The 22,507-nt window shown below is 39.9% G+C and overlaps 1 protein-coding gene across 1 annotated transcript in view; it reads left to right on the top strand.

Annotated features, from left to right (window-relative positions):
• The window catches only part of DPP4 (dipeptidyl peptidase 4), a 52,675-nt gene that overhangs the window by 16,146 nt on the left and 14,022 nt on the right, over window positions 1–22,507 (top strand). Inside the window, exons 10-20 of the mRNA XM_081006806.1 lie at window positions 941–1,044; window positions 1,771–1,900; window positions 2,059–2,103; window positions 8,159–8,269; window positions 8,358–8,425; window positions 10,296–10,349; window positions 12,087–12,205; window positions 13,958–14,005; window positions 15,597–15,695; window positions 18,919–18,994; window positions 21,890–22,084. Of these exons, the coding sequence (XP_080862932.1) occupies window positions 941–1,044; window positions 1,771–1,900; window positions 2,059–2,103; window positions 8,159–8,269; window positions 8,358–8,425; window positions 10,296–10,349; window positions 12,087–12,205; window positions 13,958–14,005; window positions 15,597–15,695; window positions 18,919–18,994; window positions 21,890–22,084 (1,049 nt within the window). The remainder of the gene's footprint in view (window positions 1–940; window positions 1,045–1,770; window positions 1,901–2,058; window positions 2,104–8,158; window positions 8,270–8,357; window positions 8,426–10,295; window positions 10,350–12,086; window positions 12,206–13,957; window positions 14,006–15,596; window positions 15,696–18,918; window positions 18,995–21,889; window positions 22,085–22,507) is intronic.

The following is a 22,507-nucleotide window of genomic DNA, read 5'->3' as shown; positions in this document are numbered from 1 at the left end:
ATTTATTAAACATAGTTGTTGAGCATTTTGATTAAGAGAATACTCACATTTAATCAGTTGCTGCTAACGAAAATATTGTCTGTCTCTCCTCAACAGCTTGCTGTGATTACTGCGACTTAAGTCAATAGCATCTGGCAGCATTGAAGTATTTTATTATCACTAGGGAAACAGGAAATAAGTGCAATTTAAGACTTTGGAATTTAAGTTTCTGAAATGGCTTGTCTTGGGGTGGAGTAGGAATGTGATAAGAGCAGATCTTCATTGGCTGTTAGGTCTGTTACCTTCGGAAAATGCATTTGAATGGTCTTTAGAAAAGAGGGAGAGAGCTTCCTTTCTCCTCCTCAGGATTCTGGGGCACTCATCTTTTGCATTTAAAATAATTGGGGATATTGGAGATCTCTGTATTAACATGAAACTGGGCTTAGATCATATTGTCCTATTTACTACTCGGGATTGCATTCCTGAATGTGTTTGGCAATAAGTAGCTGGAGGCTCTTTTCTTTTCCAGTAAAATTGACTGTTATAGGGCATAAGCTACATGTTAGTTTGAATTGCATGTGTGGTTCCAATGATAATAGCATCCCCACAAGCCCCACAGAGCTGTTATTTCTCTCAAGAGAAAAAACTCAGAATAAATAAATGAATAAATAAAAATGTCTGGGGTAATATTTCCATGCCTCTTTTTTTTGGAATGGAACAAAGCTTTAATGTTTTCTAAGATCAGAAGGAGATAAGAGAGACACATTCACCTGTAGTAACCTCAGAATTCTGTAAATCCGTAAGTTACCTGGCATATTTCTGAATACCATGCTATTCTGAATTCTAACATTTAAATGTTCAGCTGAAGAATAATTATTTTTAAGCTTACTGTGCTTTAATAAACAAGCATTGCTGTTATGTACAGATGTCATCATGATATAAAATGTATTAATTCTTTCAGGCAGGTGCGAAGAATCCAACCATAAGGCTATTTGTTGTGAATACCCAGTCTCTTCCACAGATCAGTTCCAATGAAATTGTTGCGCCGAGTAGCATATCATCTGGGTGAGTCCAAATTATGTAACAAGCCTTACGTTTGAAACTGCTATAACAGTTTCCTTTTGTTGAGCAACAATATATAATAAAGCAGAACAGAGCACTGATTAAAGACAGCAACATAAATATAGTAAAAACTATTTCTGGCAGAAGTTTGATATGTAAAAGTTGTCTTTTCAACATTTTTATAGTTCCATGTTATTTGTTAATATTATAGCAAGCTATTATTCTGTCACAAGAGGTTTCCTATAAATAGTGATTTGCTATTGCTATAAGTGGAATTTCAGCTTATCTATTTCAACAAGCTGGAGTAAATCTGCACACAATTTTTTAATGGCTCTGTTTCGTGAAACACTTAAGCTGGCATATAAATGTGCAAGAAGGAAAGTATAACCCTTTTTAGCATCCTCTTTTGAATTGTGAGAATGTCAACAATCCTTGTTCAATGTTTTTAAACGTTCAGCCTAAGACTAGGAGATACTGTTTTAAGAGTTGCAGCCCAATGTCAAGGGTCCATTGGCAATTAGAACTTCATTGCTGCTTCATCAGGAGGGGCGGGGAAGCAGGGATAACATAGTCAGAGCATTAGCAGAAATCCAGATGAAATGTAGCCAGTATTGCAATGGTGATAGTGCTTTAATGCTCAGATAAATACAAATGGTAGCTATGAGTTTTTAGAATGCAAGCTTGTGTACGTATATCAATAGATGCCTAGCACCATTTTATCCTTTCTAGGGACCACTACCTGAGTGTTGTAACATGGGTGACCAATGAGAGACTCTGTCTGCAGTGGCTCAAAAGAATTCAAAATTTTTCAGTTCTTGGAATCTGTGACTACACAAGTGGAGCATGGCAATGTCCACAGGTATGAAAGGGTAGGTTGGGTGTCAACTTTCCGAAAGAAGCCATTGGGAAAAGAAAATCCTATAACTATTTACATTAGAGTAATGGAGGGGCAAGAAGGGTATTGCTTGATAGGCACCTGTTATAATGGTGGATATCTCCTTTCTCTTCCCCTTTCAGGACAAACAGCGTAACTTCGAGAGTAAAACTGGCTGGGTTGGCAGAGTAAGTACTATATTTCTGGGAGCCAAACTACATGCTACACTGCAGCCATGTGCAACGATATCTCCATGGGTCCTTTTCCATTGCAAAGCATAGTTAAGAAGGTGCTTTTTGCAATGAGGCAAAGGGAAAAGGGAAACTTTCCCCAGCTTTTTTGTCCCCTGGTGGAGTCTCAAGGCCCATATTTGTACCTTAAACATGGGTCCATAACACTAGTGGAGCTAATAGCAAATGAGAACATAGATGTTCCAGATGGAAGGACAACTTTGTCTGCTGCTGCTTCATGACATGCAGTTTAATTTTCAATTACACATTACATCTAAAAGAAGACTGGTCCATTCCACCTCCGCCCCCCAGGTGGAACACTAAATATTCTTTCCAAGTTTCTTCAAGATTTTCATTTTTTAAAAATCCTTCTTAAAGGTTTATGATTTGCATTGGTCTACAAGGACTTGAGGGACGCGGGTGGCGCTGTGGGTTAAACCACAGAGCCTAGGACTTGCTGATCAGAAGGTCGGAGGTTCGAATTCCCTGTGATGGGGTAAGCTCCCGTTGCTCGGTCCCTGCTCCAGCCAACTTAGCAGTTTGAAAGCACGTCAAAGTGCAAGTAGATAAATAGGTACTGCTCTGGCAGGAAGGTAAACGGTGTTTCTGTGCACTGCTCTGGTTCGCCAGAAGCAGCTTAGTCATGCTGGCCACATGACCCAGAAGCTGTATGCCGGTTCCCTCGGCCAATAAAGTGAGATGAGCGCCGCAACCTCAGAGTTGGTCACGACTGGACCTAATGGTCAGTGGTCCCTTTACCTTTACAAGGACTGGAAGGTGTAGCTTAGAAGTAGGAAACGGGTGGTCCTCCAGATGCTGCTGGACTCCCAACCCTACACATATCTCCTCAAATGTATTTCCAGTAGATTTAATGAGACTTACTCCCAGATAAGTATAAATGGGATTGCATCACTTTTTCTAACAGTGGAAAACAGAATAATAACCCTTCAGGTGCGCAGTTAGACAAGACCATTGGAAGACACCCATTCCACATAATTGAGACAACAACACTTTAAATGATATTGCCACTATTATTCTATCGTGAGGCCACATTTATGGCCTTATGTGCCCAACTTCTCTTTTTTGGGGGTGGGGGGTGGGGAGGGAATTGAGGCTGATAAGAGTACAAAATGCATGTGATATTTCAAGCTTTCCCATGCATATTTACAATTTTTAAATTCCTCTCGTCCCCTCCCCCCCTGGCAAAAAAAAGAGCTTTCAAGAAACAAAGTGAGGAAGGAAACAGCAGGGATAAAAAAAAATCTACCCTACAAAGATGGGAGATAATCCCACCTGCTGTCAAACTTGATCAGGGAGACCTTACAGCTAACACATTTTGCTTCTACATCGTAAAGTATCAGTAAGTAAAGTGATGAGCAGACTGCATATGTGGCGAACAGTTATGCAAAAGGAAGGTGGAAAAAAACGAGCGTGAGTGCAATATAAACTAGAAAGGAGGGAGGATAATTGATTCCCCCCCCCCATTGTTGGATAATGTCCTTCTGCACTCCAACTGACAGAATTTCATCAGCATAGCACAGCTACATTTCACTATGATATTTCAAAGCTTGCTTTCATGTCACAGGGGTGGGCAACTGTTTCTAGCTGGCAGAGCCGTCAACCCTTGCAAGCCATTTCAAAATCAATGCACACTGGTAAAGGCAGAGCACTCAACAGGCACCAGCTGACCAGTGGCACGTGCAAAGTTGCAACAGGGCTTTGCAGGTACAGCCTACTGGCTAATTAGCAAGCCTTGCTTTCATTCATTCATTTAAAAAACCTTGTTATACAGATTCTCCACCAATGGCTTTGCATAATACCTTTGAATGTACAGCTATGGATAACAACAAGATTTATTACAGGAATGTTGTGGAGGCTGCTTAGAAATAATGGGAAACCACGTCGCTCCGGATCCCCGAAACTGGGTTTCCCCGCGAGTAGGGGAGGCACAAAAGGTGCCTGCCGAATCCCACGTCCACAGGCTTCTCCCGCCTGTGGTTTTTGATGGGTCTCCACCTCGCCGTGGCGGTCCAGACCCTAATTTCCACGAAGTGGATTCCACCCGATCAGAGGAAATCCACCATTGCCGGAGGCGCGGTGCTTCGAATTGACTGCTCTTTTCACGGAGTGAAGCCGCATTGCTGTTGCCGGAGAGTGCTGACTTTTTCCTGTGGACAATTGGACTTTAAACAACTACTCGTGAGTAGAACGGAAAATTGGACTATGAAATATCTTAATTTGGCACCGAAGCGGGAAGGCTCTAAACAGGAAGTCCGCCTTCCGCTTTTGTAAATAGATTGAAGCAAAGACATTGCAAGCTAAAGTCTGGAAAGACTTTTGTAAAGAACTAAATTTCCATCGGCTGAATCTACTAAACCCCCCTTGGAAGCAGGAGAAGAGGGGGGAAATCTTAGATTGTTCAAGCCTGCAGGAGAGAGAGTAAAGAAAGATAAATTTCCACCGCCTTGAACCTGGGAACGGGTTGCTAGGAAGACAGACGTTTTGGGAAAGTCCATTGACTGTGAATAAAACGTTTGCTGATAGATAGTTAAAAAAGAGAAACATATTGATTCCAATGTTTCCTTTTGCATTTAAAAGGAACAAAATATTTGAAAAACGAAAGTAATTTTGTTGCTGGATCTGCTTTTAAAAGGACGGATACAAACAGAAATTGTTTCCCCTAGAGGGAGGTCTGAAAACTGTTGTTGGAGTCGATCTGGGGAATTCTCCAGCTGTAGAGATTAAAGATCGTGAGAACCAGACATTGACCTTGAACAAGAATGTGCCCAGAAGAAGCCTTAGTGATTGCTTTTTGCGAGACAAGCGCTTTATTGGAACAGCTACATGAGAAGATGGATTTGATGACTGTTCCAGTTAATAATTTTGGACAAACAGTGAATACCTATATAGAAACCACTCAGGAACCGACCCAGGAATCTGCTTTGACAGGGCAAGTTGTGAAGAAGACAAAGGAGGAGGTTGCTGTTGAACCTCAAGAAATACATGTGGAGAGAGCCGAGGCTTTGCAGGAACATAAGCTGTTGTTTTTGATGACCGAACCTGGAGAAAGTCAGATTTGGAGAGATGGAGTCTCGTTTGGATTGGAGATGGGAAATTGGATAGATCCCCCTATGCAGGGCTGTTCTGGCTTCTGGGATCTGGTTTTGCGCCAGGGGGAGTCTGGAGTTGTGGGGGCCTTTAACTTTGGAGGGACTTTGAAACATGCCTTGAAATATCTTTTGGATTTTAGTGCTGACTATGGAGAATGGGCCGACCTGTCGAGAAGGGATAAAGACATTGTTAGGTTGGAGTCTCCCCGAGATCTACTCCTCAGCGATAAAGGAAGGAAACTAAGAACAAGATCAGCAGAAGACAAAGTAAGGTGCAGGTATAAATATGAAGAAGACCTGCAGAAGGGACATGGAAATGAGTTAAAAGCCTCGGATAGAAGATCACCAGGTTGATGGACTAAATGGAATGGATAGAAAGGACTGACAGAACCCGAGACCAGGAAGAAGAGACAGTGGATGAAGATTGGAAGAAAGTTTAAAAATTCATTTAGAGAAATATTGTAAAATTAATGAGTGTTAGAAAAAATGTTGGAATGAAACTATTTGGCTTTAGTAGAAATGCTATAAGGAGTTATGTACAAATAAGTTTTAAGCTTTAGGGCTTTTTATGGCAAGATAAGGTTAAAATAAATTAAGATAAATTATAGAACAAAAATTGAGAAAGATGGAAAGGATTTGCTGAAATAGCTAATTGAACAAGAATACAAAAAAGGGAGGTGTGAGGAGGTCGATGATACAAGTAAATGAAAGGTAGAGATATAGAGATATTGGATGTGTTTTTTAAATGTTTTTGCTTTTCTTGTTGTTTTGTTGTTTTGTTGTATTGTTTTTTTGTCTTTATTTTTGATGTATTGTGAACTTTTTACTGTTTCTTTCTTCTTTTTTCTGTAACTATTAAACTTTTAGTAAATATCTTTTTAAAAAAAATAGAAATAATGGGAAACCTTGGACAGCTACGCCAATGAATATTTTCCTTAGAGCAAATAAGGGGAACTTCCAGATGTTGCTGGACTTGATCGGCTCCAGCCGGTAAAGTCAATAATTGGGGATGGTGGAAGCTGTCGTATGACAGCATCTGATTGGCTGCAGGTTCTGCATCCCTGCTTTAGAGCAATGGATCCAGGTTGCCAGACATGTTATTGAATGCCACTTGCTGCTGTATGGATCTGCTTTTGGAGCCTAGAAATGCAGCTGCCAACATTCTTTGGAATGTACATAACTTGCTTCTTAGGAGGACTATACCGAATGGTGGCGCTGCATTCTGTTTGTTCAAGTCAAGGCACTTTATTTTCACTGATCCCACCTACCTTGTGGACTTCTCTTTACCATATCCTGCTCTGGAGCATCAGCTTGTTCCTCAGCAGCAATTTTTCAGAGGGGAGGTGAGAAAATGCTGGCTTAAGCAGCTTACTAGCAGAGATCAGTAAAAACTTGGTTCCCTGACTTGCAAGAATTAAAATTATTCCTACTGAGGTAAAGGCACACTGGATGCAACCTGGAGTGATTTTGGATAATAAAATACATTAGCAAAGGGAAAGTTGTGTTTGCATTGATTTATGAATAGGGTCTTTTTGCTTTCATATTGAAAACAGGATGTTTTGCCATAGGAAAGATCTAGTCGTTTTATTGAACTAGCAATGAAACTTGCTGATGTTACTACTTTTAATATTTCATCCATTTGCATTCCTTTTTGTCACAGCACATTATAGACTAATATTTTGTCAATTTTAGCAGTGTGTGTGGACACAAATATTAGGTGCCAATTGTGTAATACAGTTAAATAAGCTCTCTGGTAGATGGGAGTGCACTGAAGTAATTCCTCTATTGATCACTTGTTTACAATAACTAAAGTAATTATCTCTAGTAGTTTTTGATAAATGATTCCTTATTAAATAATTTGTGCACACATGAACAATGCTATAGCCAGCAGACACTTTGGGAGCATTAAAATAAATAGAAGTCATAAACAGAAGTATAATTTGCCTGTTCAACTCAATGCAAGACAGTAATATTTATTTGCAATTACTCCCCTGCCAGGACAGCCTCCTTCATCTCGAACACAGCATTTCAATAAGATGATAAATCTAATTGCATAGGGCTCATTATGAAATATCTAGGGATAATATTGCTACCAGAATAGGTCTTGTTTGAGAGGGTGAAGCCAGATTATAAATCAGAACTCACTTAAAATTTTAGCCATGATATATAAACCCGTTTTTGTTCTGTTGACTCTTTAAGACACTAGCTATATTACCCCCCTTGAAGAATAAAAACAGATTCTCCCATCATGAACTGCAAAAATGTTGCAGTGTTTGCATTTTCCAGAAATCCTTGATCACTAGTCAATGAATAATAATAATAATTAATAATACTTTTATTATTCATTTCCCAGCCACTCTGGGCGGCTCCCAACAGAACACGAAAAACAGAATAAAACTTCAAACATTAAAAACTTTCCTAAACAGGGCTGCCTTCGGATGTATTCTGAACATTGCATAGTTGTTTATTTCCTTGACATCTGATGGGAGGGCATTCCACAGGGCAGGCGCCAATACCAAGAAGGCCCTCTGCCTGATTCCCTGTAACCTCACTTCTCGCAGTGAGGGAACCACCAGAAGGCACTCAGAGCTGGACCTCAGCTTGAACGATGGGGGTGGAGACGCTCCTTCAGGTATACTGGGCCGAGGCTGTTTAGGGCTTTAAAGGTCAGCACCAACACTTAATTGTGTTCAGAAATGTACTGGGAGCCAATGTAGGTCTTTAATGAAGCTGAATATTTAAAGGATTCCCAAAGCTTATATTATTTATTGCTCCTTTTTTTTAAAAAAAGAAAAGTGTCCCAAAGCAACTTGCAAAATGATATAAACATTAAAGACATTTAAAAAACAACAACAAAAAACCTTGTTTATTTACTGTAAACTTTTGGTTGTTGGTTTCCCCAGTTTCAACCTTCTGAGCCTTACTTTGCACCTGACGGTGATAGCTACTACAAAATCATCAGCAACGCAGATGGCTATAAGCATATCCACCACATTGATATCAATAGCACAGGGGTAAGTAACACATATATAAATAAATCATTGTGGATTTAGGTTCTTGTATCATGTAATTCCATTTTTATCTACCCTTTTTATATGTTAGGAAATGAAGCCCATTACATCTGGAAATTGGGAAGTAATCAGCATAGCTGCTTTAACGAATAACTTCATGTGAGTATTCATCAAACTTAGTTTTAAGTTTAGTGGAGAAAGGGAGGGTAATGTTTAAAAAAGCCTGTTATGGTTTCTTAGTATTTGCTGTAGAGATGCCTCTTATTTAGAAGCAGAAATTGCCTCTGCATTTATTTATCTGCAACATTTGCATATAACAACATTGGCGGCTTTCAATGAAGAAGGTAACTACAAATACAAATAGCACATGAAATTATAAAACTAAAAGCAAAAATGGAACAAAAACCCATGGTACCCCTGAAGTTTACACAAAGATTTAAAAACTGGCCAACATCAGTTATTTTAAAAGGCCTGGATGGAAAGAAAAGTCTTAACTTTTTACTCCTCTGAGTTTAAAACTTCAAATATCAAAACAGTGGTTTTGTCCTGCAAAGTTAGTGAGAAAAGATGAAAAGTTCCTATGAGGAAGGGATACCAAGTAGTATAAGGATTTTGTGCAAGAATCCCTTTTCTAGCCTGTACCATTCTTTTTTTAAAAAACTTTTTTTTATTCAAAATTAAAACAAAACATATTATCCAGAAACATATCATCCTTATTTTTTCCCCATTTTTCCTCCCTCCCACACAAAACCCACCTACCCCCACCCCCGGCTTCACTCAGTTCCAGTCTTTGATTTCTCTAAGAATGCTGTTTTCTGCATGTTACACAGTTGTATAGATCCTCAAACTATTTAGCTGATTATCATCAATAAAAAGTTTGTGAATGTTTATTCAAAGCCAGCCAAGGAGTCCAGTTCACTTTGTTGCATCTTCAAGTACTTTGTAAAGGGTTCCCATTCATTTTTAAAGTCACAGTTATCCTTGTCCCATAGCTTATGTGTCAATTTTGCCAGTTCTGCATAGTCCATCAATTTAGCCTGTACCATCCAAACTAATTCTGCATGCCCCAAGTCTTCCCATTTGGATTAGCAGGAGTTATCTTGGAAACCAACTCAGGTGCCTAGCAGATTATGTCTGTCAGATAGGCTGAGCGTGGATGTCCCTTGATTTTTTTGTCTCGTTTCTAAGCCCTCCAGCCAGATGTAGCCAAAGTGAGGGACATGTTAAATTGCAATTGACTTAAGCACATTGATTTCAGTGAGGTTTAAGTACCACTAACCTTTATTGAATTTGGAACTTTTGTGTTGAATCAAGTTCATCTAAACTTAGTATTATGCTGGGTAGTGGATCACTGAATGTTACGGAGACCCAATGCTTAACACAGAATTTCTCTCTCTTTTGGAAGTGCCCTATTGGCTCACAGACTCCTTTCTCCATCCACTATTCTTCCCATGCAGAATTGCCCGCCCACCCCAGCTTCCATTTTTTATTTTATTATTTTTTTTAGCATTCACTACCGTTCAACTAGAAAGCTAGAAATAATACAACAGGCAAAGCCAATGAAGTGCAGTACTTTTTAAATTCCTAATGTGTTTCACTGATCAGCTTCTGGAGGAATTTGTTCAATACTATTCAGACGTGCATACAAAAGATATGTCGAGTTGGACAAATTCCCCTGATGGAGATTAGTGAGTGCTGGAAATTACTTATTAAGTAAGTCGTGCAGTTTTGTTTTTGTTTTGTCTGCTGTATTCTTTATGGGATCTGGTGCAGTCCTTTCTTTCTTTTTTTCCAGGTTAGCATTACGTTAGCAATGATAAAAACAAACTTTGCCAATGCAAGCTAGTCTTACAGCATTGCTATGGCAAGGCATTATATGTAGGTTGATTTTATAGCTGTCTTTTGTATCTGCTTGTGCATTTGAATAATTTCATATTTTGTGTGTCACCCCAGGCAATTTTTAAAATCAGAATGGTGATTTCACAATTTATTGATCAATCAGTTGGTAACTTGTTTGCTTGTTTCACAGATACTTTATCAGTAATGAATTTGAAAATACGCCAGGAGGAAGACATCTGTATAAGTAAGATTCCGCTTCGCCACATTTTTATTGTAACCCAATATGATATTTTTTCTTTTAAGACAATATCATATTTTTAGTTTTTAAAAGTTATTTTTAGCATTAAACCAAGATAGCTTGTTTTGTCTTGATATTTTTGAAGCTGTGATAATGATCTGAGAATGTTTTGAAGTTTACTCCATCTGCTCTACAGAACATGATAAGTTAAAAGAGCTTGGGATGTATACAGAATGCTGTTAACGACTGAGGCCTGGTGATGCTCAGAATGGGGGATTTTATGATCCTTTGGTCTGGTCAGTCAGTGGGTTTGATCTAGAAATACCCAAAAAGTGGAAGATTTCATGCAACATATACTTGATGCAACCATGGATCTTCAGACTTTATACAAGACTCTGTGCAGTATTTTGTGTGAAGCTTTGTTGCACTAATGGAAAGCTTCTGCTGGATTTCAGTTCACTTTTCTCATGGAACAATCTGACAGTACATCAGAAAAAAGCCCACCCCATCACCTGTGCAAAGAGGCCTTCCACTCACAGAAGAGCACCTCTGAACACAACCCTATATTTCTGATCGCCCTATATTTCTGATCGCCAAATAGGGTTCATCTTTGGAATGTGTTCTATTATAAATGTAACAGCATATGGTGTCAAGATTTGATGGACTTTGCATAATGGGAAATTGCATGGCTGTTTTTGCTTCGTTTTGCTGGGTGTGTAGGATCTGAGTGATGAGGTTTAACACGACACAGTCACAGGTTAGCTAGCTAAATATGTGCTGTAATGAACTGCTAGCAGGTGGGTGCGTGGCTATCTTAGAAATCCACATTTTTCCATGTAGTAATGGAGCGATCTTCAATGGGAAGAAGGTTGCTGTAGCTCTCAAATGATTCATCAAAGGAATAAAAAGTATGTTTACTGTGATACAGATGGTACAACATGGAGGAACCTGGAACACCATGGAGACAGAAAGTTCTTCATGCAGCTGAAAATAATGTAGCAAAACTTTGAAAGAAAAGCATGCAAAAAGAGATGAGCATGGAAAAACCCAAAATTATTCAATGTGAAGGAAGCCAGCTAGCTTGCAGAGACCCACTCTTGGGCACCAGGAGGCAGTCTCCTTGTTTTCTTCTGGAGGAGGCAGCTCCTTACTGTAGGACCAAGGGCTGGGAACCAATCCTGGGAGATCCCCTGCCCACCATGGGTGTGAACCTTTCCTGCCCTGGATGTTGGACTTCCGGAAATAAATTCTTGCTCTTTTATGTATCCTTGTGGAGGTACCGGCCTTGGCTTTGTGTGTTTGGCATAGGTCTTCCTGTGCCTTTGCTGTCTCCTGATTGATAAGCAAGGAGAAGGACAATAATCTGCTGGCAAGGGAGGGGACAATCAAGGCACAGGGCAGAAAGGTTTAACCTTCTCAGCACATTTCAGCACTGTGTGTGTGTGTTTGCTGTAGCCCCGCAAATCAGTAGGTATTGGAAGGGGCATAAAAATTTGCTTTAGGGAACCAGATCCATCCCATGGAGATTAGCCACTCCTGTTATAATGGAACAGTTGTGCTACAGTAGTTAATTCTTACTTTAATATCCAGTTGAAAACAGGACAGGATAGAAAGAAGTGTTGCCAGTTGTGTAACCTTTTAAAATGTAATAGATTTAATCCAAGCCAATTTGGGTGGAGTTCTTCATAATTGCAATTTAATGAAACCAACTTCGAGTTAATCTGTTTTTATCTTTTTTTGCAGAATAGCATTAAATGATTTTAAAAAAACATGCATTAGCTGTTATCTAAACAAAGAAAGATGTCAGTATTATTCAGCATCCTTCAGCACAAATGCAAGATACTATACTCTGAATTGCTATGGTGAGTACAGCCTGCCCCATCTGATATAAGTGTGACTTGATACTTGGACCCTAGTGCTTATACCAGGTCTAGTCAATCCTACTATTACTTGCCAATCATAGAGGATGATGCTGCATATCCCTGTTCCCTCTAATTTCTGATTTTTGTTCCATATCCAAGCCTCAGATTATCAGACATAAGAGGGAATAGGGATATGCAACATCAACCTCTTTTCAGTCACTATATCCTCTGACACAGGGTCTAGTGCAACATGAGGAGCTGCTTTTGCAGGGAGCATCCTTGGTTCATGTGCTGTCTGGATCATGGCCATAATTTCAAAAGCTTAGTGCAGGGACAGCCAACCTGGTGACCTCTCCAGATGTTGGTTGGTTACATTTCCCATTAGTCTCTGCCAACATAGTCAATGGTCAGGGTTTATGGGGTTTGAAGTCTAGCTAAATCCAGAGGGCATCTCATTGGCTATCTGCATGTTACCTGCATTTGACTTTTGGCTGGGTTGACAAGTGTTTTTACGTTGTATTTTTATAGCTCTAGACACCCCTACAATGAATTATCTAGAGCGCGGGGGGGGGGGCGGGGAGACACCAAAACATTTTTATCAGGCTTCCTCAACCTCGGCCCTCCAGATGATTTTGGCCTACAACTCCCATTATCCCTAGCTAGCAGGACCAGTGGTCAGGGAGGATAGGAATTGTAGTCTCAAAACATCTGAAGGGCCGAGTTTGAGGAAGCCTGATTTATATTAATCATAATAAGAAAAAGCAAATTGGTTGTTCTTTAGCCTTAATAGAAGGAAGAAAAACATTCAACTAGACATATAGCAACAAAAAAAGGACAGAGCTCTTGCACCTGTTTGACAGTAGAACAGACGTCCATGAGAAGTCATAGAATCACAGAATTGTAGAGTTGGAAGGGGTCAAAGGGGTCATCTAGTCCAACCCCCTTCAGTGCAGGAATCTTTTGCCCAATGTGGGGCTTGGATCCACAACCCTGAGATGAAGAGTCTCATGCTCTACCTACTGATCTGTCTGTGGGCTTGCCTTCCTTGGAGGTTTTCAAGCAGAAGTCGGATGGCCATCTGTCATGTATGATCTAGCTGAGATTCCTGCATTGCAGGGAGATGGGACTAGATTACTCTCAGGTTCCCTTCCAATGCAATGATTCTATGGTTCTATGAATTGTGTAGGAGCCTTATGAATTATTATTTTTTGCACCTGGTTACCCTAGCTCAGTTTTGTTATACTGATAAAATTGTCATGAATTTATTTAACTAGCTGTACAGTGTTACCCCCAACACACACCTCCACACATATTGTCAAAGCAAATGCTGCATATTTCCCAGGATTCAACCTACAACACATTTTGCTGGCTAATGTAATCCTAGGGCTGTAATCCTATGCATACTTCTTGGACATCATTTCTAAAAAAGTGCTGAGCAATGAGAAGAGCAACCCAGTGAAGTGTTGTTTCTTCTCCTGCTGCCTAGAATGAAAAAAAGAAAAAGAAAAAGATCGAGATACAAATTTTGGGAAGCAGACAAAAGGCTGAAGGGAAATTGTTGCCTTGAAACTTCAGGCAGCAAGTCCTGGAAAAAGTATTGAGGCAAAGTTTCCCTCACTCTCTCTGTCTTTTCCCCCAGACTAGGCCCCTGCCTGAACAAAGGGTTTGATTTAAGTTGTGTGAAACTCTCAATTAATGCCTCAATTTAAAAGAATGGAAAATAACTTGAATTTTTAACACTGTTCATAACAGGTCCTGGTGTGCCATCTTTCACCTTGCTCAACAGCAGTACAGATGCAGGTACTTTTCTGTTTTTGTTTTAGACTTCTGCAAATGCATAGAAATCTGTGGATGTTTACCATCTGCTGGTAGAATGAGTTGGGCTGTAATCCTATGCATACTTCTCTGGGGTTAATCAAACATAATGGTCTTGCTTTTGAGTACAGAAGCGACAAACAAAGTCAGTGGGACCAGTAACATCGATTTGGAGGCAATCACTGCAGTCGATTAGATATAACAATACAGCAGTAGTGCATAAGAACGCATGTGCAACGCAGAGCCTGCTTGCATGGTGGGGTAGAGCTGCAATGCTAGCTTCCTGGCCGTGGTGCCATAGCTGCTTACCCCAAACAGAACAGGGGGAGAGATGAGGCAATGTTGAGGCTGGGGCTCTGCAAGCACACAAGCCCACTGGCAGAGCCAGCCTGATTCTCCTGCCTGTGTGGCTGCATATTCCTTGCCTCTCCCTCTCTCCACCCTGGTAGGCAGTGGCAACACCACTGCCAAGAAGCCGGCATTGTAGCTCCACCCCACTGGGCAAGCTGCTTCTATTGAAATGGACTCATATTACAACATATGGGGAGCAGGCTCACATGGTAGTTGGGGAAACAAAGCTACTAACAGGGAACCTTTGCAGGGGTGGGTGTTGCAGGATGGGTGAGACCAGAGGCAAAAGTGGGTGGAGCAATGGAGGTGACATGCATTCAGCCACACATAAATCAGATGTTTCTGCTCTCTCATGGATCTTTCCATTCTGCATTCAGGCAGGAAATAGTCATCATAACAGCAAGACACACTAGAGGCCAGGCAAAAGCACTTGGAGGACCTGAAGTCCTACAGCAGCAGTGAAGTCTGTGGCCTGGGGAGGAGGCATGGCGTAGGGAGAATCCCAGGGGCTGCACAGAGAGCTCCATAGGGCTACATATGGTACCAAGATCTGAGGTTCTCTAGCCCCTGATTTAATCCAATGCATATTGGTTTGGAAGTTTGTTGGGATTTTTTTCTCAAGGAACTCTCGTTAGGCCTGCATTCTTAGAGGTGTAAATCTAGTGATATAATATGATTTGGGGTGGGGTGGGGTCACAGGAGGAAGTGCCCAACTTGGCAACTTTCCTTTTTGATGGCCTATTGGTGGCATAATCAAAAGCCAAGGATTGGGAAAGGAAACTGGCAGAGTGATAAATCCCTTTTTAGTGTAGCTCATGTGAGGAACTCCTATGCATTTGGGTCCTGGAATGGACTGACTAAATAATATATATCACATACTGGCACAGAGACTAAATCTCTGATAGCAGTTAACAAAGTGGACATGGAGAAGTGACTGGGGGGGAAATCCCTTTATATGTGAACCGGCAAGCTGGGATAGTTGCCAGTAAGGTTCCTATTTGTGAGTCTGTTCCTTAGATCTTGAATGCTCTAGGAATGGGTAAGGAATGGGATCGTATTGGTAAGAAGGAGTTCAGATCGTTCTTTTTGTTGCTATTTCCTCTGGCCCTGGTTCCGCAGACACACCTTATTGTACTGCTCTCCAGGTTGTAGAACTTTGGATTTAAAAAAGTATTATTTGTCTATATGTAAACTCATCTCCCATATTCATCTGTTTTGTGTGTAGTTATTAAGTACCTGGAAAACAACACTGAATTTGATAATATGCAGAAGAATGTCCAGATGCCCTCTAAAATACTAAAGAACATCACATTGCATGGAGAAAGTAAGTTACCAGTTGTAACCAGTTGTGGGGTTTTTTTGTTGTTTTTTTTACTTCTTCAGTTTTATCATGAAATAGATGTGCATTCAGAATTTTGGAGGTCCTGATTTTGCAATCAGTCACTTTTGCATTTAATGCTCAGTGCTGTTTTCTGAAGAGACGGTGAAGCTGCATTTCCTCATTTGATGTGGAACTAGGGTGGGAGTTTGAATTTAAAGCCAAATCTGTCAAATTTGTACTTTCTGAAGCAATATGAGAACCAAAACAGCCTTCCTTTGAAATTTGCACTTATCTGAATTTTGTGGTGAAGTCCTTCAACATTTACAAAAGTGCATATATTACAGTTGCATAAAAATGAATACGTTAGTGAAAACAACATAAAGACGTACATTATATTAACAACATTTGCTTGCAAAAATGTGTACGTTTGTCAAAATTGCATACAAAAATGTGTTGATTAGGAAAAATTCACAGTAAAATGTATGCTCAACTTTACCTTATCCTTCTTTATCTTACTGCTACCACCTCTCCAGGGTAGAAGCTAATGGGTAAGATAAATTTCTTTGGTTTCCTACACAGGTCCAGACATTTGAGCTCAGCATGTTTTCAGTTACAGTAACTTTCCAGTAGAAAGATAGCCAAGGATCCTATTTAGAGAAAAAACGTTGCTCTCTCCTAGATTTCAGACCACATAAAATTACTACAAAGGAGCATTTCTATGTTTCTGAACAAATAAATTGTTCTGCATTGCAAATGACTATTTTTATTTCCTTTGCTTAAAAAAGGGGGGGAGGTGACTGTTTCATCTGTCTTTATAACTGCTCCAACTATCCCACACACTCTAAAAATGCAGAGTTCAATTACATCTTGGCTATATAAAACAAAAAACTCTTATATCTTGAGTATATTTCCCCATACCCCCACCTCCACTGAAATCTCTTTAAAAAGTATTGTTTTTAATTTATACCAGAATTTATATCCTGCTATCACCTGCAGAAGGAGTCACACAGTGATGCTAACAAAACATAAAACAATGTTAAAAATAAAAACAACAGTAATCCCATCGTTTTAAGCAATTACCTCAAACCACCCAGGAATAAAAGCATTTTTAAAAAGAAGAAGAAGAAGAAGAGTTTGGATTTGATATCCCGCCTTTCACTCCCCTTCAGGAGTCTCAAAGCGGCTAACATTCTCCTTTCCCTTCCTCCCCCACAACAAACACTCTGTGAGGTGAGTGGGGCTGAGAGACTTCAAAGAAGTGTGACTGGCCCAAGGTCACCCAGCAGCTGCATGTGGAGGAGTAGAGACTCGAACCCGGTTCCCCAGATTACGAGACTACTGCTCTTAACCACTACACCACACTGGGACCTTGAAGGGCAAAGCTGACAACAAATAAATTTATCAGCAGCCCAGTGCTGAATGGAAGTTTTTAGGTTGTTTTTGATGGCAATCCTACATCTACCAAGCCAAGCACATGACATTTGTCCAGTCAAGGTGTATTTTGGTCACGTCTGAGCATACTAGGAATTTGTAAATGGCTTTGGCCTAGTATACCCGAAGGAGCATCTCTACCCCCATTGTTCAGCCCGGACACTGAGGTCCAGCTCTGAGGGCCTTCTGGCGGTTCCCTCATTGCTAGAAGCGAGGTTACAGGGAACCAGAGAGAGGGCCTTCTCGGTAGTGGCGCCCGCCCTGTGGAAGGACCTCCCATGAGATGTCAAGGAGATAAACAACTATCTGACTTTTAGAAGACATCTGAAGGCAGCCCTGTTTAGGGAAATTTTTAATGTTTGAAGTTTTATTCTGTTTTTAATGTTCTGTTGAAAGCCACCCAGAGTGGCTGGGGAATAATAATAATAATAATAATAATAATAATAATAATAATAATTACTATTATTATTATTATTATTATTATTACAATGCTTTTCAAGTTATAGCACCTAAGCATAACTTGAAGCTTATCTTCTTGTTACATGCCCAGTCATGATTTTCCAGGGTGGGGATGGGCTTGTGTTGTGACAGACAAAAACTTTCTCCATACGAACAGTCTCTTAGTCTGCACATGATCCCTTTCTGCAACACCCATGCATAGTATCAATTCAGTAGCTTGCACAACTCCCCTCCCCCAAATTGAATTCAGTAAATTTACTTCTGAGTAGACATGGGTAGGACTGCAGCTTTAATATTCTTTTTGGGGTTTTTAAAATCAGGTTATTGTTTTTGGTTTGATTTAATATGTTGTGGTCTTGTTTGTGAACCGCCATGAGACCTCCGGGTATAGGGTGGTGTATAAATTTAATAAATAATAATAATAATGCTATTTAAAATATTTGTTAAATCAAACGGCACCTACTTCAAATGTTCTATTGAACATGTCCTGGGCTGTGATAGGTTTCCTTTCCCAATACAGTAAAATTCCAACCTTTTTCATAAGAAGGAAGAGCAATACCAAAGACATCTACACCTATGGAGATTATGCTACTTTTTCATTTTGGAAAATTTCAGACTTTCTATGGTCTGAGGAAAGATGCTAATGATTGCATAATTGTGTTGTGTAGCTGTCCCATAAAAATGTAGGTGAATGAATTACCCTTGATAACTTATTCTATATTGAAGACATTTCCATGCATGGAAATGGCTCTAATGATGAGGTTGCAGAATCTGTGGGCAGTATTACTTTTACGTAGAGTTGACCCCCTGAAATTAAGGAACCTGACTTAGTCATGTTCAATACCACCCTGTGTGTTTACAGGTACCAAAGCATTAGTATAGCATATCTTGGCTTAGTTTGACCTGTGTTACAGTTCTTGGAAGTATAAAAATATGAAGAAGGCTAGATTTTTCTCATATTGTCCCAATAGCCTTGTCAGGATTTTTAGGCATAGGGCTTTCACATAACTTTTGATGGATGTCCCTGTTTTGAAATTAAATACAAGTGAAGAACAGTGCTGTAGTAGTTTAGAACACTATGATTCCCCTCTAACAGAAGAAATGTTAGGGCATTGTCACACAAAATTGGAAAGTCACTGCCAAATTAATAGTTTGCTCACTCTGTAGTATTTAAGTACAAGTATGCTTTGCCCAAATGCTTATATCTAAGAATGTAGGCTTTTGCTTCAAGCCAGAATTGGAACTCACTCTAAACAAGACTCCACTCTTTTATATGAGTGTATCTTTCAGTTATTAGTTACTTGCCTCAGTGAAATGTTTTCATTCCTGTTTTCAGCATTCTGGTATCAGATGATCTTACCTCCTCACTTTGATTCGTCTTCATCAAAGAAATATCCTCTGCTTATTGATGTGTAAGTTGAAGTGCTTGGCCATATTATACTTTATTACTTGTCCAACTGGGTTCTGTATGAAGGTGAAACAAAACAGCAAATGTAATTGTCCTTATGATCATCAGCTTGACTTGATAGGGTTCAGGGAGGTGAGGAGCCATTTAGTCAGGCCAGTGGAGTTGTTCTTGCTGCTGCCACTAGGTGAGATGGCTAATAAAAAGGTAAAGGACCCCGGACCATTAGGTCCAGTCGTGATAGGTTGCGGCGCTCATCTCGCTTTATTGGCTGAGGGAGCCGGCGTACAGCTTCCAGGTCATGTGGCCAGCATGACTAAGCCGCTTCTGGCGAACCAGAGCAGTGCACGGAAACGCCGTTTACCTTCCTGCCGGAGTGGTACCTATTTATCTACTTGCACTTTGACGTGCTTTCGAACTGCTAGGTTGGCAGGAGCAGGGACCAAGCAATGGGAGCTCACCCCGTCGCGGGGATTCGAACTGCCGACCTTCTGATCGGCAAGTCCTAGGCTCTGTGGTTTAACCCACAGTGCCAGTAGATGACTATTTAGGGAGAAGAGGAGCTAAATAGTTTACTAGCAACCCTTTCAAAGACTATCATATAAACATAAATACCAATTTTGGCTTTTTAAATAACAACTACCCACCAAATTTTCATGTGGTCAAAGTGTCTTATTTCATGGTATCGATGACCTATGAAGCCTCATGGGATCCTTGCTACTAATATACTGCTACTCAAGGACAGCCAGATCAGCAGCAACAAGTGAAGCAATTGCCAGGAAGGCCTCTCAGTCGTCCCAAACTTAGGTGTATGGATGAAGAGAAACCAAGAGGGAATCCTTGGTTGATTTGAGAGTTCGCATTATTGCTTTATAAGCTTTTCATTTGTGCTGCTGCTAAGCAGTTTTTATGGCTGTTTCTTTCATCAAGATTGGGGAAATGCAGAAGAAAATATTTTCTAAATAATCCGAAACAAAAGCAAAAATGGGTTTTCCCCTTCAAACTACAGAAAAGAAATTCATCATGACTGGGAATGTTAAGGTGTGAGCTAAATCTTGTATATCCTGATGTATGTTGATAATATTTCTCTTGAAAACCGCGTGCTCTACAGCAAGGGAAGAAATCTTGATCTACGTGCACTCAAATGTCTTTGTAATCAAATACCTAGCTGTTGCTGACGCAGGAAGAACTGTTATATGCCTTCCATCAGGCTATTGAGGCTCCTTCAGAACTTCCACATCTTGGGGAAATGGTGGCTATCTTGCTTCCTGGATTTTAAATCTATTGGCAGAAGATGTTCTTTTCCCCCCTCCTTACCATGCAATCAATCAATAAATATGTGTCTAAATACTGTTGAACATGATCAGAACAAAATATTTGGTTGAGTTCCAAGCAATGAACTCCAGCCTTCCTACTCTTGGGAGAAGATTCCATCTCTCCCTGGTGTCTGCATGACTGTCAGGCTTACAGATATTAGCATCACATTATTCTTCATGGAAAAAATTAAGGCAATGCAAACATTTGTAATGTGAATGAGCATTTTATCCAGTGTAGGTTTTGCATTATAAACCCCATAGCTGCCTCTATGAGACAAAAAAGAAAGAAAGATGCAAGGACTGTGTGAGCTTGCTGCTGTTTTTGCTAAGCTTGCCTTTTTGTCAGCAATATATAGGGCCTGCCAATAACAAAGAACAATGAGAAGTAGCCTCAGGTAAGTTCTTAAATGTGACATTCCTAGAAGGTGTTGATTTTCCATTGCACTCACTGCTACCATTAGGAAACAAAGTACACAGGAGGTGCTCATTAACTTTGAGGACAAGAAGTCAGGATTGTGCTGAAAACAGCTGGTTTGTTATTTCTCTTGAGAAGTAGACCTGAGCTTATTAAAATCAATTGAAACATTCTTATTGACATCAAGATATGATCTCTAGGTCAAGCCACTGTGTGCAGTGGAAAAAACTCTTAACTAGAAAACAATTGCCAACTGATAGTTACTTTAAAAAAAGAATATGTGGACCAGGAAATTGTATTGTATGTTGCACAATTGGTTAAAAAAACAGTCTCCCATACTTACCCTGAAGCTGCAAAGGCAGTCAGAAAGGCACATTCACTGGATCTTGAACATATGTTCTTGGTTGCTTTCTTTCTCCACACATCTCTGCACATATTAATGTATTTGCATTAATTACCCTGCCTCTTCCAATTGTGGATTACAAAAAAAATGCTTTTCAAAGTACAATGATAGCAGAAATACCATATTTGCTGAGAATTGACTCTCTGAGGGAATATACATTAGTTGTAACTGGGTTTTCTATTATTCTATTGATTTGCATTTTTTAAAGCTTAATGGTGTTACATAATTATCACTGGAATTATTAATTATTTGCCTACTTAAAATTTCAATGTGCAGTAATGAGGAAGGCCTTTTGCTTTTAAAAAAGTGGTTCTTGTTAAGTAATCTGAAGTCTGTTCTATAGTTTTTTAGGACAACATGTGGAAAGAATAACGTGGCGGTGATTTTTAGATGGCTGGCATGTTTTAATTGCAGAAACTTTGGAAAGGTGCATAAAAGCAGATCTAGAACTAGTTAGTACTACTTCAGTACAAGCAAGAATAGTTCTTCCATCTTCTTCTTCGGTGATCACTCGTAGCCGAGTAAGATTGTCTTCCATGACCATGGTTTTAACAGTGAGTCCATAAGCGACTGTGGAGGCCAGTTCTGGATCCACATGTCCCTCCACAGTGGGGACATAGGTTTCTTGGTGGGAGTTGAACACGGACAAACCAAGTAGTTCTTGAAATCTTAAATTCCAGTTGTATTTTCCTGTTTGTTTAGAAATTTAGTAATGCTGAAACAAATATAAAGCAGCTTGCGAAAGCTTACCTGAGACTCTTTTTACAGGTATGCAGGACCCTGTAGTCAGAAGGCAGATTATGGGTACCGGATTAATTGGGCAACATACCTTGCAAGCACAGAGGAGATTATTGTGGCTAGTTTTGATGGCAGGGGAAGTGGCTATCGAGGAGACAAAATCATGCATGCAATATATCGAAGACTTGGAACCTATGAAGTTGAAGATCAGATTGACGCAGCCCGGTAAGCACATCTCAACCCTTTCCTTTTAATGCTGCATGTTTAAGTAATCTTGTTGTGGGAAAGTGACTTTTGTATTTACTTATTATGCTATGCTTTGTTAGTGTTTGTTTGAAATGCATTCCTGTTTCTTAGCTGTAAGCCGCTTTGAGCAAGATTTTGTTTGTGGGAAAGTGGCATAAAAATAAAAGTAATGAATGAAAGAGTGCAAATGTTAGCGAACAAGTAATACAGAAAATAAACTTGGGCAGTAAAGGATTTGTTCCATAGACATACATACCAAAACTTAAAATTTATTATGTTTGTAATTTATCTGGGAAGAAGGGGCAGTTGGGCTAAAAACTGCTAGAGAGCAACTGAGGGGCAGAATAAGTAGTGCTTTCTCTTGAGTCTCTGTGTACCTCATTTATTTATTTTCTGTCTTTT

Source organism: Podarcis pityusensis, assembly GCF_964106645.2.
Source record: "Podarcis pityusensis genome assembly, chromosome: 1".
In the NCBI taxonomy this organism is placed as follows: Eukaryota; Metazoa; Chordata; class Lepidosauria; order Squamata; family Lacertidae; genus Podarcis; species Podarcis pityusensis.
Note: the sequence above shows the minus strand (reverse complement) of the source record. Positions and strands in the feature narration are given on the sequence as shown.